At 45.3% G+C, this 16,547-nt stretch overlaps 1 protein-coding gene across 2 annotated transcripts in view; it reads left to right on the forward strand.

The window, feature by feature from the left end:
* Positions 1 to 16,547, forward strand: part of EPN2 (epsin 2) — a 44,724-nt gene that overhangs the window by 22,975 nt on the left and 5,202 nt on the right. The window contains exons 3-8 of one of the 2 annotated variants that reach the window (XM_066560520.1): positions 7,180 to 7,292; positions 9,356 to 9,448; positions 9,736 to 9,916; positions 13,040 to 13,213; positions 14,700 to 14,792; positions 15,636 to 15,851. In XM_066560520.1, the coding sequence (XP_066416617.1) occupies positions 7,180 to 7,292; positions 9,356 to 9,448; positions 9,736 to 9,916; positions 13,040 to 13,213; positions 14,700 to 14,792; positions 15,636 to 15,851 (870 nt within the window). The remainder of the gene's footprint in view (positions 1 to 7,179; positions 7,293 to 9,355; positions 9,449 to 9,735; positions 9,917 to 13,039; positions 13,214 to 14,699; positions 14,793 to 15,635; positions 15,852 to 16,547) is intronic. The other variant, XM_066560521.1, reaches the window with a different exon arrangement.

Raw genomic sequence — 16,547 nt, forward strand, 5'->3', positions numbered from 1 at the left:
CTGAGAGTTTGGTAATTCCTGAAGAACAGCTCCCCAGTAACTCCCAGTGGATACTGGGGAGGATGTGAGGGAGCTCTGCCCTCTCCTTTCAGGCACTAAAAATGCAGTTTTGGTTAAATCAGTGAAGCCTTTTTGGGTCAGTTTTTTGGAATGTTGAATCAGCTGCGCTGCACAGCCAGCACCGACTGAACTCTGCTCCAACTCCTCCTCTCCTCCAGCTTCCCAACCTGGGCAGGTTTGCATGGGGACAATTGGATTTTTGCTGGATGTTGCCCACAAGGGATTTTCTTAAAGAATTGCTGGTTTTTGTGTCCCACGTTCATCCTTTGTAACAAAATAAAAGCAGTATTGATACCCTGTGTAGTGAGAGAGAATTCAAGATGGAAAAGGATCTCTTGGCTGATATCCAATCATCCCTCACTGCTACAAGCAAATAAGGGTATTTTCCCCGTTTTCTTGTGAATATTTTCATTTCATCTCTGAAAATCCTTTAGAAACTGTGCAAAACGAAATGGTGCAACTTGATGGTTTTTAATAAAATCCTTTCCCCCAAAGCTTTGCCTTAATGACTTTGTTGGCCCTGAAGATCTCTGTGCTTGGATAATTCCAGGGAGCACATTATGGCATGTGAATTGGAAAAGTTTTTTTTTTCTACCCAGTCTCATAACCTGAAAATGGAAGCTATGAGAGATACTCAAAAGCAAAAAGCAGAAATAAAGCTCCTCCCAACTTCCATCTTGTCAGCAATTTCTGACATACTGGGAGCAATTGGTTTTATCTTCCAGCTTCAAACCAGGGACAATTAATGCTCAGATTAGGAGCTGTTAAATATTCCATGACAAAATGTATCATTTTTATTTATTTTAGAAAATGTGCCAGTTCTTTAGAGTTGCATCAAATCAGGTTTTATTTCACCTTAAGGAAATATTTTTGTGTAGTGCTGAAAGCAAACTTACTGGGGAGAGGAAGGGATATAAAGCAGATATTAAAAATCTTTTGGAGCAATAGTCCCTCACTCCTAATCTGCCTCTGGGTCTAAATAATTGGCTTTTTGCCTGACATTTGTCACCCAGTTTCAAAAACTTCAGCCTCTTGTTCCTGGCCTTGTTTCATCTCCAGCTGCCAGTGACCACTTAAATAGGATTCTGGATTTATGGCTGCACAGGGAAAAGTAGGATGTTCTTAATTTAGACCTCTTAAGCCTGGGCTGGGGTGCTGCTGGTGGTGTTCTAAAACCAGGTTTACTGAGGCCACGCTTTTGAAGAGATCCAGTCCTGGTAGGGCCAAGCTGGGGTGTCCAGGTGTTGTTTTGGGTTGTGCCCACATCCTTCCCTTTTTCCTGTGCTCCAGGAGAGGATGGGAAGATGGGATGGGATAATGGGATAATGGGATGGGATGGGATGGGATGGATGCCCTGATTCCAGTGACACAAACCCCGATTTCAGTGACACAAATTCTGATTTCAGTGACACAGACCCTGATTTCAGTGACACAGACCCTGATTTCAGTGACAAACCCTGATTTGAGTGTCACAGACCCTGATTTGAGTGTCACAAACCCTGGTTTCAGTGTCACAGACCCTGATTTCAGTGTTACAGACCCTGGTTTCAGTGTCACAGACCCTGATTTCAGTGTCACAAACCCTGGTTTCAGTGTCACAAACCCTGATTTCAGTGTCACAGATCCTGGTTTCAGTGTCACAGACCCTGGTTTCAGTGTCACAGACCCTGGTTTCAGTGTCACAGACCCTGGTTTCAGTGTCACAGACCCTGATTTGAGTGTCACAAACCCCAATTTGAGTGACACAAACCCTGGTTTCAGTGTCACAGACCCTGATTTCAGTGACACAAACCCTGATTTCAGTGTCACAAACCCTGATTTCAGTGTCACAGACCCTGGTTTCAGTGTCACAAACCCTGATTCCAGTGTCACAAACCCTGATTCCAGTGTCACAGACCCTGGTTTCAGTGACACAAACCCTGATTCCAGTGTCACAGACCCTGGTTTCAGTGTCACAGACCCTGATTTCAGTGTCACAGACCCTGGTTTCAGTGTCACAAACCCTGATTTCAGTGTCACACACAGCTGGGTGTGGCCTGGTTTCAGCAGCACTGCCTGAGGTGGGCTCAGCTCAGCTCGCTGTGCTCAGAGCCTGCTGGAGAGAGCAGATGCTGAAGGATGCACTGGGAAGGGCTTTTATGGATCTTGGGAAATGCCAAGTCTTTAACCTGAACCTGGCAAAATTCTGGGAGCAATTTGCTGTAGCTGAATTAATGAGTTTTATATTTGCAGCGATTATTCACGTTCAGTTGACTCGTTATTTAAAACCAGTTTTGTGAAGCCTCAGCAAGTTTGTGTTCACTCATCTGTTTCTGTTTTGTCTCCCCTTTTGCTTGGAGTAGAAAATAATTCAGAGGAATTGCTGGTTTGGGTTTGACACAATTGGAAATTTATGAAATCCAGAATGGTTTGGGTTGGAAGGGACCTTGAAGCTCATCTTGTCCCAGCCCCCTGCTATGGGACACTTTCCACTATCCCAGGTTGCTCCAGCCTTGAACATTCCAGAGATGTGGCAGCCACAGCTTCTCTGGGCAGCCTGTTCCATTCAGAACACTCCTCTTTTTAAAGGGTTTGCTTTTTATTTAATCATTATGTCTTTAATAATCTGTTCTGCCTCTCTACAGGTTGGAACACATCCCTGCCCTTCCACCTTAGTCAGGGAATATAGGGACTATCACCCAGCAATGAATCTGGCTGAGCAGCATGGAGAATTCCTGTAGTTTGAGGTGTTGAGGGAATGTGGCAGACTCCTGTCAGATGTCATTTGACAGCTTGATTAAATCCTCTCATCATACATTTATTTTTCTGCTGCTGAGAGTGAAGGTGGGAGGTGCCGCTGGTGCATCCAGACTTTGTAGTGACACTGAATTATCCAACTGTGTCCATTCACACGGGGCTTGGCATCACCTGAGAGGAAAATGCTCCCAACAGAACAGACCTGAAGGATTTGTTGAGTGTTAAATGAATTTCAGCAGCTCTCAGTCTGCTCAGTGCAATCAGAATCCTGCAGGAGGGCTGAGCAGCTCCACCTTGTCACACTCATCAGTGTTACCAACTCTCTTCTTGTACCTGAAAGATTCCTTCATTCCCAAGGGAAAGGTGGATTACACAATTCCTTCTAGATTAAACAGCTTGTACTTGCCTTTCCATCATTTGCCTTTTTTAAATTATCCCATTTTATTGGAGTGGTTGTTCACTGGCACACTGACAGATGGGATCTCTGCCTGCTTCCCAAGTGAATTGCTGTTGATTTCTGAGTTCTTACCTTGATATTATTTCAGTTTTTCAAGTCACTGTTGGGTTTTGCCCACTTTTGTAGGTTCAGTGAGTGTGTGAGGAAGCAGCTTTTCATTCTGAGAGCTGAATTCTGGTCTTCAGAATTCCACCTGCAAATTAGAAAGCCTGACACTAAAGAAAAAACCCAGAAATAACAAAAACAGCCCCAAAGCCCAAGCACAGGATTCTGAATGAAAATACAGTCTGATTTTTATTATTAATGCAGGCTCTGCTCTCTGTGTCCTGTATTTCACTTTAACTCAGCCAGATCTATAACCAGCTACAGAGGCCTTTTAATAGAGCCAAAATATAGGAAATTATCAATAGCTGTGTCTGGGAGCTGTCCCAGCCTGGCCAGGCACAGATGGTGCAGCAGAATCCTGCTTTAGTGATTAACTGAGCCTCCAGATGATTTCCTTGAGCAGCCAGCCCTGTGCTCCCTGCAGGACCAGATCCCCCAGATTTGCTCCTGGTGGGACTGGGATCCCCAAATTCCCAGCAAAGCAGGGTTTAGCAGGGTTTCAGAATTGATCTGTTGAGTCCCATCTTCCATAAACATCTGAGTTAGCTGTCATGTGCTGGGGATAAGGGATGCTTTGTGTGCCACCATCCTGCTCCTGAGGCTGTCACCTTCCTGCTGGATCCTGGGGATTCTGACCTTACAGCAGCATGAGGCCCATGTGGACAGGAATCTTAGGGAAAACTTGTCAGCTTACTCCCAAGAATGGTGTTTTGAATTAATCCTTTTCAAAAAAGAAAAGAAAAGTGCTGGCAGCTCTTTAATGTGGATGATTTTATAACACTGCAGAGGCTTACATGGAAAACAGCAGCATTCCTATAGTTTGTTTTTTTTATTGAGGCCCAAGGAAGAACTTCAAATGGACATTTTCCCCTTTTATTTTAAGTAAAAAGGAGCTGGAAATACCTTTCAGAGTTAATGATAGCAAGTAGAATGAATTGCTGGAAAGCCCAGAAATGGGAAGGAATGACCTGTGTGTGTGTGAGCCCCTGGTGTCCATGTGGGAGTCCCAGAACTGCCATTCTTGGGATCTCTGGGAGCTCATGGACCCCCCTGCCAAAGCCAAGCCAGCCCTTCCCATGCCTGGCTGGGAGTGCAGAGCCAGGGAAAGGCTTGGAGTGGGATGCAATCCCTGCTTTGATCAGCTTTTCCAGGCAGGAATCACTGGGCAGTGAGGTCAGCAATCCTTTGTGTGGAAATGGGAGGAAGAGCAATGGCATCGAACCCACTTTGCATCGTTTTCATTTTAATGCCACTCTGCCATCAGGCCCTTGGTCGCTGTGGAATGCAGGGATGTGAGCAGAGCTGGAAAAGCTGGGATGCAGGAAATGCAGGAAATCCCATTTCCCCCCCACAGTTCAGGCCCAGCAGAGCAGAAGGTTCCTCCTGCTCCTGCTCCAGGTGCCATCTGTTCTCAGGTGCCTCTGCTGCTGTCCCATGTGTCCCAGGCTCTGTTTTTAAACCAGTTAGGACTCTTTCCTTCTCTAATCCCTGCTGCAGAACTGCTCTTCTCCATCTGCATCTCACATCCATTCATGGCCAGTTTATACCATGAATTCTTGCCCCTTTATCTGAAATAGTTTTTCTCTCTCTCTGAGGTATTTAACAACCATAAGCTGCTCCATCTTCTTCTGGCAAAGATAAATAGAAATCATTCTCTGGCTCCAAAGGGAAGCGTTTCCACCTCCATCCTGGTTTAAAATCATCCATTTTGGATTAGAATGATTAGAATTAGTGCTAATTTATCACCTGTATTAGGTGAGTGGCTGGGAATTATCACATGCTTTAATCATCATATTTTTAATGTAATATATTGGAGAGCCTGGCAGTGACTGTTGGAGCAGTAAGTACTCATCAACCAGGCTAAATTTAATTATTTTATATGAAAAAGTGTGAAAGAGTAATAGAATTGAGCTATGAGGAGCATCTTAATTGAGGTAAGGTTGGCTTGAGAGCTTCAGGATCAGCACAGGGTGGAAGAATCCTTGTGGGTGATAAATTAGTTTATGTCTGTAGAAGCAGATGGGGTGGGAGGGCACCTCGGGGTGTGGTGGGAAGGAGGAAAGGTCATTCCTTGTTTATGGAGAGTCCTCTTCCTTCTGGCCTGCTGGATGAGAAAGTTCCACTTGTTTTGTGGTGTCATTTTGGCCTGAAACTTCAGGAGGGAGAGACAAGACTGGGAAATGTTTGGAGAATTAAAGTAGTGATGAAAAAGTGGTTTTCAAACCAAATTTGGCAATCTCATTTTCACATGCCCAGCTGACCTGGTAGGAAGAAACTTGATTTCTTGGAGCTTGACACACTAGTTTGAAACATTCAATTAAATGTATTAAATGTCAATATATATTTTGCCAAACTAATCATCAGTCCAGCCACTAAATACAAACTTCCTTGCCAAAGCGAGGTAGAATTTCTGCATGAATGATTTGGATGCTGAAGAATTGTCTGAGAGAGAGTGAGCGCAAAATTGTTCAATTACTGTACAGTGCTAAACCTGCTAGTGGTGTAGGATGGGAATTTCACATGCTCCTGGAGTGAAAACAGCACTAAAAGATGGTTTGTGTGTTGAGAAATTGCATCTTTTAGCTGTCAAGGTTGGCTGTTCCTTGAAGAGGAGGAGGAGATACCCCCAAAAAACCCCAACCAACCCCAGAAACCAACCAACACCCCCTACCCACTTCCCAAACTCTTCTTTAGCAGAGAATGAGCCTGTATTTGTTTAAATTTGGAGTCTGAATAGCTGGTTTGTTTATCCCCAAGCCTGCTCAGCAGTTAAGAATAGTTCTTTATCTTCCCATTAAGACTGTATTATTTTACAGAAAAGTGGGTGGTATCCAGTTTTACCCTGATATTGGCCCATTCCCAGAAGATCCTTACTGACACTGGAAGATGGAAGAAATACTCACAAATGTTTCCTTCAACAATGAATTTTTAAGTCAAGAGCTCTGATACACTCCAGCATCAGCTGGGGGTACTTCTTATAAAAAAAACCCTTTGATTTTCCAGGAATATTTTTCCCTTAAAGCAGCTGAACTGCCATGAAGAGCTAAATGATCCCCTCACCTCTTCACCCTGGGGGAGCTCTGACACCAAACACGGGGTGCAGGAGCTGAGCCTGCCCCCATCTCCTGCAGGGTGCTGGGCTGAATCTGTGTCCCATCTCCTGCAGGGTGCTGGGCTGAATCTGTGCCCCATCTCCTGCAGGGTCCTGTTTCCCCATCTCCTGCAGGGTGCTGTGCTGAATCTGTGCCCCATCTCCTACAGTTTGCTGTGCTGAATTTGTGCCCCATCTCCTGCAGGGTCCTGTGCCCCATCTCCTGCACTTTGCTGTGCTGAATCTGTGCCCCATGTCCTGCACTTTGCTGTGCTGAATCTGTGCCCCATGTCCTGCACTTTGCTGTGCTGAATCTGTGCCCCATGTCCTGCACTTTGCTGTGCTGAATCTGTGCCCCATCTCCTGCACTTTGCTGTGCTGAATCTGTGCCCCATCTCCTGCACTTTGCTGTGCTGAATCTGTGCCCCATCTCCTGCACTTTGCTGTGCTGAATCTGTGCCCCATCTCCTGCACTTTGCTGTGCTGAATCTGTGCCCCATGTCCTGCACTTTGCTGTGCTGAATCTGTGCCCCATGTCCTGCACTTTGCTGTGCTGAATCTGTGCCCCATGTCCTGCACTTTGCTGTGCTGAATCTGTGCCCCATGTCCTGCACTTTGCTGTGCTGAATCTGTGCCCCATCTCCTGCACTTTGCTCTGCTGAATCTGTGCCCCATCTCCTGCAGTTCGCTGTGCTGAACGTGCCGGGTTTTGGCTTTTGTGTCCCTACAGCGACATCCCCGCGGGTGTCCTCGGAGCTGGAGCAGGCGCGGCCCCAGACCAGCGGCGAGGAGGAGCTGCAGCTGCAGCTGGCGCTGGCCATGAGCCGGGAGGTGGCGGAGCAGGTCGGTGCCCGTGTAGGTTTTCCAAAGTGTCCCTGCTTGGAGAGTTCACAGTGCAGCCTGGTTTGGTTGGTTGGGTTTGATTTTATCTTATTTTTATTTTATTTTATTTTATTTTAAATTTTATTTTATTTTATTTTTTAAATTTTGTTTTGTTTATTTTATCTTATTTTCTTTTAATTTGAATTTAATTTAATTTTATTTTTTATTTTATTTTATCTCGTTTTTTATTTTATTTTTATTTTTTATTTTATTTATTTTGTTTAATCTTGTTTTATTTTATTTTTATTTTTATTTAGTTTTATTTTACTTTCTCTTATTTTTATATTTTATTTTATTTTATTTTATTATCTTCTTTTCCCCTTTCCCCCTCCTTTCCCTTTCCCCTTCCTTTCCCTTCCCTTTCCCCTTCCCCCTTTCCTTTCCTTTCCTTTCCTTTCCTTTCCTTTCCTTTCCTTTCCTTTCCTTTCCTTTCCTTTCCTTTCCTTTCCTTTCCTTTCCTTTCCTTTCCTTTCCTTTCCTTTCCTTTCCTTTCCTTTCCATTCCATTCCATTCCATTTTATTTCTATTTTATTTTATCTTATTTCATTTATTTTATCTTATTTTATTTTATTTATGGCAGCTTGGCTTTGCTCCAGGTAGAATCCTGTGTGTGGGTTGGTTTCTTTTTTATTATTATTATTCTTCAAATCTCTTTTTAAAGTAACTTCAGCCTCCGAGCTGTTGAGACTAGTGGAAGATGACAGTCACTTTGAGAGAAGACTTTGTGTGGGAGGATGTTAATCATCACATTACTGAAGATGTTTTCAGTTAGGAAGAGCTGAAAGCATGACTGGTCCTGAAATCTTCATTAATGTCAGTGAATTCTGATTCCAGTGGAATTTGGAACAGCCTGTTCGTTTGGTGGGAGTTTCTGGAACAGGAGGGTGACCTGACACAAAGTACCAGAATATATTAAAAAAAAATGGATTAAGGAAATTGACTCCTGATCTGTCACCTGAGTTATGTTACTGTGCTAATTCTTAGCAGCTTCATTCTGAATTTGGAGTAAATTTGGATAAAATGACTGCATTTTAATACATAACAAAGACAAATCTCAGCTCTGAGTGAAAATTCAAGTCAGCCATGCTGAGTGCCTGGAATATTTTAGAGGATTCCTGTAACAATTTAGTTTACAGCTGTATGTTAAGCATGAATGCTCGGAAAGGGAAACTGTAACCCAGTAAACTTTGTCATTATTGAGCAATAAAGGGAACTAAAATATAAATCAACTCCTAAGCATTTGAAGTAGCTTCAGAAATGACAAGCTGGGGGATTAGTCAACTTCTGAGAGACATGATGCAAGCAGAGATATTTAAAGGAGTTGAGTGTGGCATAAACATTGTAGTTACAGATGTTTAAACCTTCAAATTACACCTGCACTTGGCAAGACTCAATTCCCTCGGTGCATCTCGCACCAGCGTGGAGGGAAGTGAACAAAGGCAGGGGAAATTCCAGTTTGGCTCCCTGCAATCCTCAGTGGTGATCTGAATGCTGAAAAACCATGATGCCAATTTAAAAATGGCTTGTTCATTGAAGTTCTGTGGTGTTTCTAACAGAATTTTGGAAAGAATGGAGCAACACCAGGGTAAATTTAAAAATGGCTTGTTCACTTGAAGTTCTGTGGTGTTTCTAACAGAATTTTGGAAAGAAGGGAGCAACACCGGGGTAAATTTAAAAATGCCTTGTTCACTTGAAGTTCTGTGGTGTTTCTAACAGAATTTTGGAAAGAATGGAGCAACACCGGGGTAAATTTAAAAATGGCTTGTTCACTTGAAGTTCTGTGGTGTTTCTAACAGAATTTTGGAAAGAATAAAACAACACCAGGGTAAATCCCAACCAGCAATGACCACAGCAGGGTCGGGGTGCTCCCGAGGCACGAACCCCAGGAGAGCTCCTGTGCCTGGTGTGTGCTGTGTGGAAATGGAGCCTGTGGAGCACAGGGGCAGGGCTGGAGCCCTGCAGGGAGCAGCAGCAGCTCAGAGCAGGCTCGTGCTCGGTGTCACCAGTGTTGGTTTCCTTTGCAGGAGGAGCGCCTCAGACGCGGGGACGATCTGAGATTACAGATGGCTCTGGAGGAGAGTCGCAGAGACACAATTAAAATTCCCAAAAAGAAGGAGGTAGTGCCTTGGCCTAAGAAATTCCCGGTTATGCTGCCAAAAGCTGAATTACAGTAACACAAATTTAGCTTAATACCGAGCTCTTTTGTGCTTTTGGGTTTGCTTTGTTGTGTAGCTTAAAGCTTCTTCCGTGTGGGTTAAATTTGGAGCTAGTCAATGCAGGCGTGTAAAAGGAAAAATAATAATAATAATGATAATAATAATAATAATTGCTTCTTCACTCTCGTGGGTTTGTACTTCAGCCTGGCAAGGCTCTTGAGTAAAGCTCAGCTTCTTCCTGCCCTCAGCACACCACCCTGTTGGACCTGATGGATGCCCTGCCCTCCTCGGCACCGGCCCCGGCCAAAAGCGAGCCCTGGGGACCTCCTGCTGCTGCTGCTGCTGCTGCTGCTGCTGCTGCCAACCAAACGGATCCCTGGGGAGGATCCACAGCTGCAGCCCCTGCCTCCGACCCCTGGCAATCATTTGGTAAGAGCAAACTGCCAGGAGCACTGGGATTTCAAAGGTTTTGCTTTTTAACCTTGCACTTCAAAGTTCCTCAGTGTTGTACTCATGTACGAGTCCATTTTCATTCATTTCACTAAATTCCTCATTTCCAAGCAATGGAATGAGGAGCATCAAAACACCAATGGCAGTTGCTTTTTTTTTTTTTTTTTTTAAGCAGCTGAGTTTCTGTGTGGTTTTTTAAGCAGCTGAGTTTCTTCTAAGGAAGAAGAGAGTGGCAATTCTGTTATCTTTACAGCAAAACCAACTTGTCCAGCTGGTGTCTCACTGCTGGCTGTGTCAGTGCCATGGCTTTAGACTGTTCCCAGAATTTAATCTGATATTAGGCAGGGTGCTGAGCTTAGGAAGGCCATCAGTGTGAATTATCATGTCTTTAGTTGCTCCTAGAGAATTATAATGCATTTGTGTATGGTCAGAACCAAAAGGATTAAATTACTTAAATGAAGATTTTTATAGCAGACAAAAAAATTCAGGTTGCCATTTAAAATACTGAATGTTCCATAGGATTCCAATGCTAAATCCATGGAATATATCTGAAGGGAAAGGTGCAGTGTTTCACATTTTAAAGAGCAGCTAAGCCAAATTTTTGTGTGGTATTTTGGTTTTTTGTGTGTGTGTTGCTGCCTGTGTGGTGGGCTGATGTCTGGGTCAGCCACAGCCTGCCAAGGAGTTACTCCTTGGATAAGAAAGTGGCTGGTTTCTCACAGTGTAACACTTGGAACTGGAGGTGGATCTATTTTTTGGTTGGAATTTTTGACTTTTTTAAAGGGCAGGGAGTTTCTGTGCAAATCTTGATGAAGATTTCCATGAAGATTGACACCTTTGTTCTGTCAGTTCTGTTTCGGGCTGCTGATTCTACAACCTGTGCTCCAAAATGCTTCCAAGCTGTTTGCAATCCACACACCACCATCAGATTCCTGATGAAAAATTGGAAGTTTAATGATAAAATGCCTTGTTTGGGGACTTTTCCCTGCTCATGATGGCATGAAAGGCACCTACAAAGCTCCTGGGCCAACTGCCAGGTCATCATTCCAAGTGTCACCTGCTTTTTTTGGTGATAGGAACTGAGAAAAAGCCCAGATTTTGGGCCCTGAGGCCACTCCGTTTATTTTTCCATGGCTTAAAGCAACCAAAATCCCCTTTCCTCAAATCTCCACCTGATGTGTCACCCTGTGACAGGATTTTCCTTGTACCAGTTCCAGCTGTAGCATCTCCTCAGTGCTTCCCAGCTTTCTTTCACCACAGCACAATCCCTGCTTCCAGCCCGCTGGATTCTCCCAGGAATAGTCTCCAAGATGCCAGTTCATGAATTTGCTGGTAAAAAAATGACTCAGGAATCTGCATTTCCCAACTCCTGCCAGTGCTGTGGTGTTCCAGTGGAGCTGATGGAAGCTCCAGGAAGGGATTTTCCCGAGCATTCTCGTTTTGAGTGCTCCTTTTAGGGAAGAAAGGACATTTTGGGAAATGCTGTCATTAGTGTGGCACTGCTCCTGCCTCAGCACTGGGGACAGTAAAGGAAATGGGAGTATTGCTGTGAGAATAATGGGCCTTCCTTGGAGAGTTTTGGCATTTCCTGCTCTGGAGCTGTAGTGACCACGTGCCTGCTGATGAAACAAAACCCAAAATTCCAGCTGGAATTTGTGCCACTGTGTGGCACAGCATTCCTGATTTACAGGAATATTGGGATGCCGGGGGGGTTGAATAATGGAGTTTTAAAAGCTAAAATAATTTTCAGTTGTAATTTGAAATCTGCAGGATATTGAAGGTCAGAGTTGTTGCATGTGGGTGATTCTGTCCTGCTCTCTTGGGTTATAAAATCCTCATTTGGGAATCAAACCTTTGGTGATTGAATTTGTAGGGATGAAGAGTTGTCAGCATGTTCCAGTAGAAATGAGAACCCTGAGCACACAGGCATTGGGTTAAAAATAATAAAGGGGTATCAGTGGGCAGCTTAGATGTGTGTCAGGAGTGCTTAGAAATGGGAATAAAAAAGCACAGCTGGCTCAGGGGAGCTGATTATATTTTTATAAAATAGCAGTGGGTTTAAAAGAGTTGGAAAACATTCCCTCTGAATCTTACAGCTTCCTTTGTCCAAGGGTTAATGTTGTGTATCTCACACCTTTTACCTTTGGGATTTTTATAAATTCACTTTCCCCTGAGTTCATAAATAGACCCTGTGATTTAGGTCACCTCCAGGCAGGGATTGTCACTTGTGGTGGCAATGTCAGCAACAAAGGCAAGTTTATTTTCTTGCTGGAACTGCAGGTATTTGTATCCAGAGAGGGGAATTGTTTATTCCTCTGCCTTGCCAGGAATTTCCTGGTGCTGTTGTTGGTCAGAGTGTGACAAATGCTGGGAGTGGCTGGTGCTGAGCTGCTGCTCCCATTAATGCTCAGTGTTAATTGGGAGGAGGAAAGGCTCCTGGGAGGGGTCAGTGCCCAAGGAAAGGCTCCTGGGAGGGGTCAGTGCCCAAGGAAAGGCTCCTGGGAGGGGTCAGTGCCCAAGGAAAGGCTCCTGGATGGGGTCAGTGCCCAAGGAAAGGCTCCTGGATGGGGTCAGTGTCCAAGGAAAGGCTCCTGGATGGGGTCAGTGTCCAAGGAAAGGCTCCTGGGAGGGGTCAGTGCCCAAGGAAAGGCTCCTGGGAGGGGTCAGTGCCCAAGGAAAGGCTCCTGGATGGGGTCAGTGCCCAAGGAAAGGCTCCTGGGAGGGGTCAGTGCCCAAGGAAAGGCTCCTGGATGGGGTCAGTGCCCAAGGAAAGGCTCCTGGATGGGGTCAGACTCCAAGGAAAGGCTCCTGGATGGGGTCAGACTCCAAGGAAAGGCTCCTGGATGGGGTCAGTGCCCAAGGAAAGGCTCCTGGGAGGGGTCAGTGTCCAAGGAAAGGCTCCTGGGAGGGGTCAGTGCCCAAGGAAAGGCTCCTGGATGGGGTCAGTGCCCAAGGAAAGGCTCCTGGGAGGGGTCAGTGCCCAAGGAAAGGCTCCTGGGAGGGGTCAGTGCCCAAGGAAAGGCTCCTGGATGGGGTCAGACTCCAAGGAAAGCTTTCTAGAGAAGCAGCACTGACTTCTCTTCCTGCTGATTCTTCTTGCAGGTGCCAAACCAGCTGCTTCTGTTGACCCCTGGGCAGCACCAGCAGGATCCACAGCTCAGCCTCTGGCCAAAAATGTGGACCCTTGGGCTCCTGCTCAGCCATCTTCTACTGCAGCAAAATCTTCTGTGGATCCTTGGGGATCAGCACCTGCAAACAAACCTCTCTCTACTTCTGGTGAGCAATATTCTCATCCCATATGCATCTTATTTGAGTAATGAGGAGAAGTCCAAATGGTTTTCTTGCATTGTGTGGTTCAAAGAAGCTGGACAATTGGCAGAATTGGTCTTCAAAATAAAAGGGACTTGGAATAACCAGCAGGAAAAAGAAATTTGAATGTAATTATTCAGACTTACAGCTCTGAATTCGAGGTGCTGCTTCCTGCTCTGTCCCTTCTATGTCTCCTCCTGGTATTTGTGGCTGCCTGCTGAGCACTTGGGACTGCTGCTGCTCTGGGTTTTATCTTTAATTAGGCAAGGACTTAATTTCTGGCAATGAATGATACTCTAATTTCACCTTTCCTCATGATGAATAGTTCTGCAGATGGATGTCTCTGCAGATGTAGATTGACAGGTTGAGCAGCTCGGAGGAGACTTTTAGAGGTGCAAATGAAGGTTTGTTCCTTCAGACTGAGGGTGTGAAACCCTCCCTGAGCCCTGGTAAAGATGTAGAAGGTGCTGCTGTAATTGTCTTTTCATGCTCTGTAACTAATACAACCTTGATGAGTGTTAATACCTGGCATTTTCATATTGGCACCATGGCTAAAAGCATCCAAAATGCATTTTCTGCTCATCGTTCGTCCCAGAATACAACAGACAAAGGGATCTGAGTGCTGCAAAAACTTCTCTAAGCAGCTTTTCCTGGGCAAAGGGCAATAACTGGAGCATTGTGAAATGAGCCTTTAGCTATGGTGGCTCTTTGTTCTTGATAAATATTGTTTTTATGTTCAATTTTCACCTTCTCTTGGGTTTTGTCATCTTGTGCTCTTCTTGCTTGAAATGTCCTGAAGGTTAAAAATAAACTAAGAAAACATTTCAGCTAATTAAAAATACCCACACAAACCTTAAAGCTGTTCAGGAGTGTGATTGCTGATCATTTAGGTGTTGTTTCTGTGCCTCCCAGTCTGAGGTAAGAGTGTGTCCACATTTGGCTGTGGTGATGTTTCATTGATTGCAAGCTCTGGGTGAGTGCTGGTGCTTCAGCTAACGGGGCTTTGCCACCTCCACAACCTCTGCTCTGGCATTCCTCCTCCTTTCCACTTGGGAAGCAGAAATGAAATCATCACTGGTGGTGTTTTCCTTGAGGGCTGATTAACACTTGATAGTTGAGGCTGTAAATCCATTTCTGTTCTCTCCTTCCACAGCAAGATCTGCTTGTCTCTAATGCAGACACTCAATCAACCAAACCCCAGCGTGCTCAGGTGTGCCCTACACTGATCCAAAAGCAAACTGCTCTGATTTAGTTGTTCCATGCTGTCAGAAAGGACAGTTCTGTGACATTCTGCTTCTCCCAGCTCAGAGTAGGAGCACTCCCAGCTGCTGCCCTGGAACCTGTGGTGGCTTCTTGGTGACAGGAACGGGTCAGGAATTGCTTCCAGGAGGATCAGCTGTGTGATGCAACTGAAGATGTGTTAATGACAGGGCTGTCTTGTTGTTTTGAACAGGAAGTACATCTTTTGACCTCTTCAGTAATTTGAATGGTACAGTTAAAGATGATTTTTCTGAATTTGACACACTTCGAACTTCCAAAAAGCCAGGTACGAATCAAATTCTTAGCATGTGGACAGGTTGGGTGACAGTCACGGCAACAAATGTCTCTGTTCTTAAATTTTATTGAACAAAAAAAATCAGTTTCCACAAAGGAAGTGATGATGCAGCAGTAAAAGCTCCTTGTTTCCATTTTGGCCTGTGCATGAACTCGTGGGGAATGGGCCTTTTGTACTCCATGGAATTGCACCGTGTGACCTTTTGCTGCATTGACCCAGAAATTTGTTGGACTTCCTAATTTCCAGTGTCCAACATGTTTGGAGCAGGGCTTATGCTCAGAGACTCAACCAGAACCATGCTGACTGAATCTCTCAAATGTGTAAATTCCAGCAGGAAGATGAGAAAATACCTTCTCTGAATACTCTGATTTATTTTGCCTCTGGTCAATGGTCAGTAAATCAACACTGCCAGACCCTGTCAGTGCTGTGGTAGCATTGCTCTCAGGATGGTTCTGCCTGAAGCACAGCTGGGCTTTTTGAGGAGCCAGCCCTGGGTGGAATCCAGCTAGGAAGGGCACAGCAGTGGTGTAGGGCCAGGGCACGAGCCAAGGCTTTGGAGTATCTGTTCCTTGGAGCCTGTGAGTCCCACCTGGAGCAGCAAAGCTGTGGAATTCCAGCAGTAGAGCGCTGCAACTCTGACTGTAGCTTCTTCATGCTCTGCTAAAGGACATTGAGCTGCTTGCATGCTGAGAGGGTGTAACAGCCTGAAACACTGAGCCCTGACTAACACTAACTTAGCATAAAGCATCTCTGCTCCCACACCCTTCAGCCTGCTCTCTGCCTGGGCTCTGGGCATTAACCAGGAGTTCTGTTTGTCCCTTTGTGTTGTTGCAGCTGAATCAGGTTCCACTCTGCCCTCTCAGCACAGTGGCACCACGAGTCCTGATCTCTTTGAGTCCCAGCACTCGAGTGGGACATCAGGCAAGCAGAGCACGGCCCGGAAAACCCCGGAGTCCTTCCTGGGCCCCAACGCTGCCCTGGTGAACCTGGACTCCCTGGTGTCCAAGCCACCACAGCCTGTTACTTCTCTGAACCCATTCTTGGCACCAGGTTGGTTTCTGCACAATCCTTCACTTTTCTGTTGGAGCTTTCCCTTCCTGCAGGGGAATTCTGCCCAGCTCGGTGCTGGCGGGGTTAAAGATGGGTGGTTTGGGCTTGGTTTTGTTGGATACTTCAGCCAACAGATCATGAGCAAGAGCAGGAGGGTTTCAGAGAGGCATCCTGGGCTCACCCAGCACAGTGACAGTCCCTGAAAACACAGAGCCTCTGCTCTTGGTCTGCAGCTGAGCTTCATTCCAGCAGTTCTGCTCACTCAGAATTATCTGTGTTAGAAAGTTTGGGGTTGTTAAAAATGGCTGAACTTCAGCTGGATTTTGTCAAAACAGGTAAGATTGCCTTGGGAAGGTAACAGGTAGGAGTTTCCTGTGGAAGAAGGTTGGAATTGCCCTTTTCCTGGAGCTGCAGCAGGCACGGGAGATCTCTGACTGAATTACTCACTGAGTAATTCAGTGAGCTGCTGGTTAGTCTGTGTCAGGCTGCCACAGTGAGCCAGTTTTGATCTGAAAACACATTCTCAGTGTATTTTGGAAGAAAAATTGGCTGTTGCAGTTCTCCTGCAAGCTGGGCCTGTTAGAAGTGAGCCCTTGCTTGGAGCAGACTGAAAATGGTGACACCAAACATGTGGCACATGTGTTTTTTAAAAGCTGAATTTGCACTGATGTTTTCCTCTGTTGTTCTTAGGGTGAA

This window comes from Molothrus aeneus, chromosome 16, assembly GCF_037042795.1.
Source record: "Molothrus aeneus isolate 106 chromosome 16, BPBGC_Maene_1.0, whole genome shotgun sequence".
In the NCBI taxonomy this organism is placed as follows: Eukaryota; Metazoa; Chordata; class Aves; order Passeriformes; family Icteridae; genus Molothrus; species Molothrus aeneus.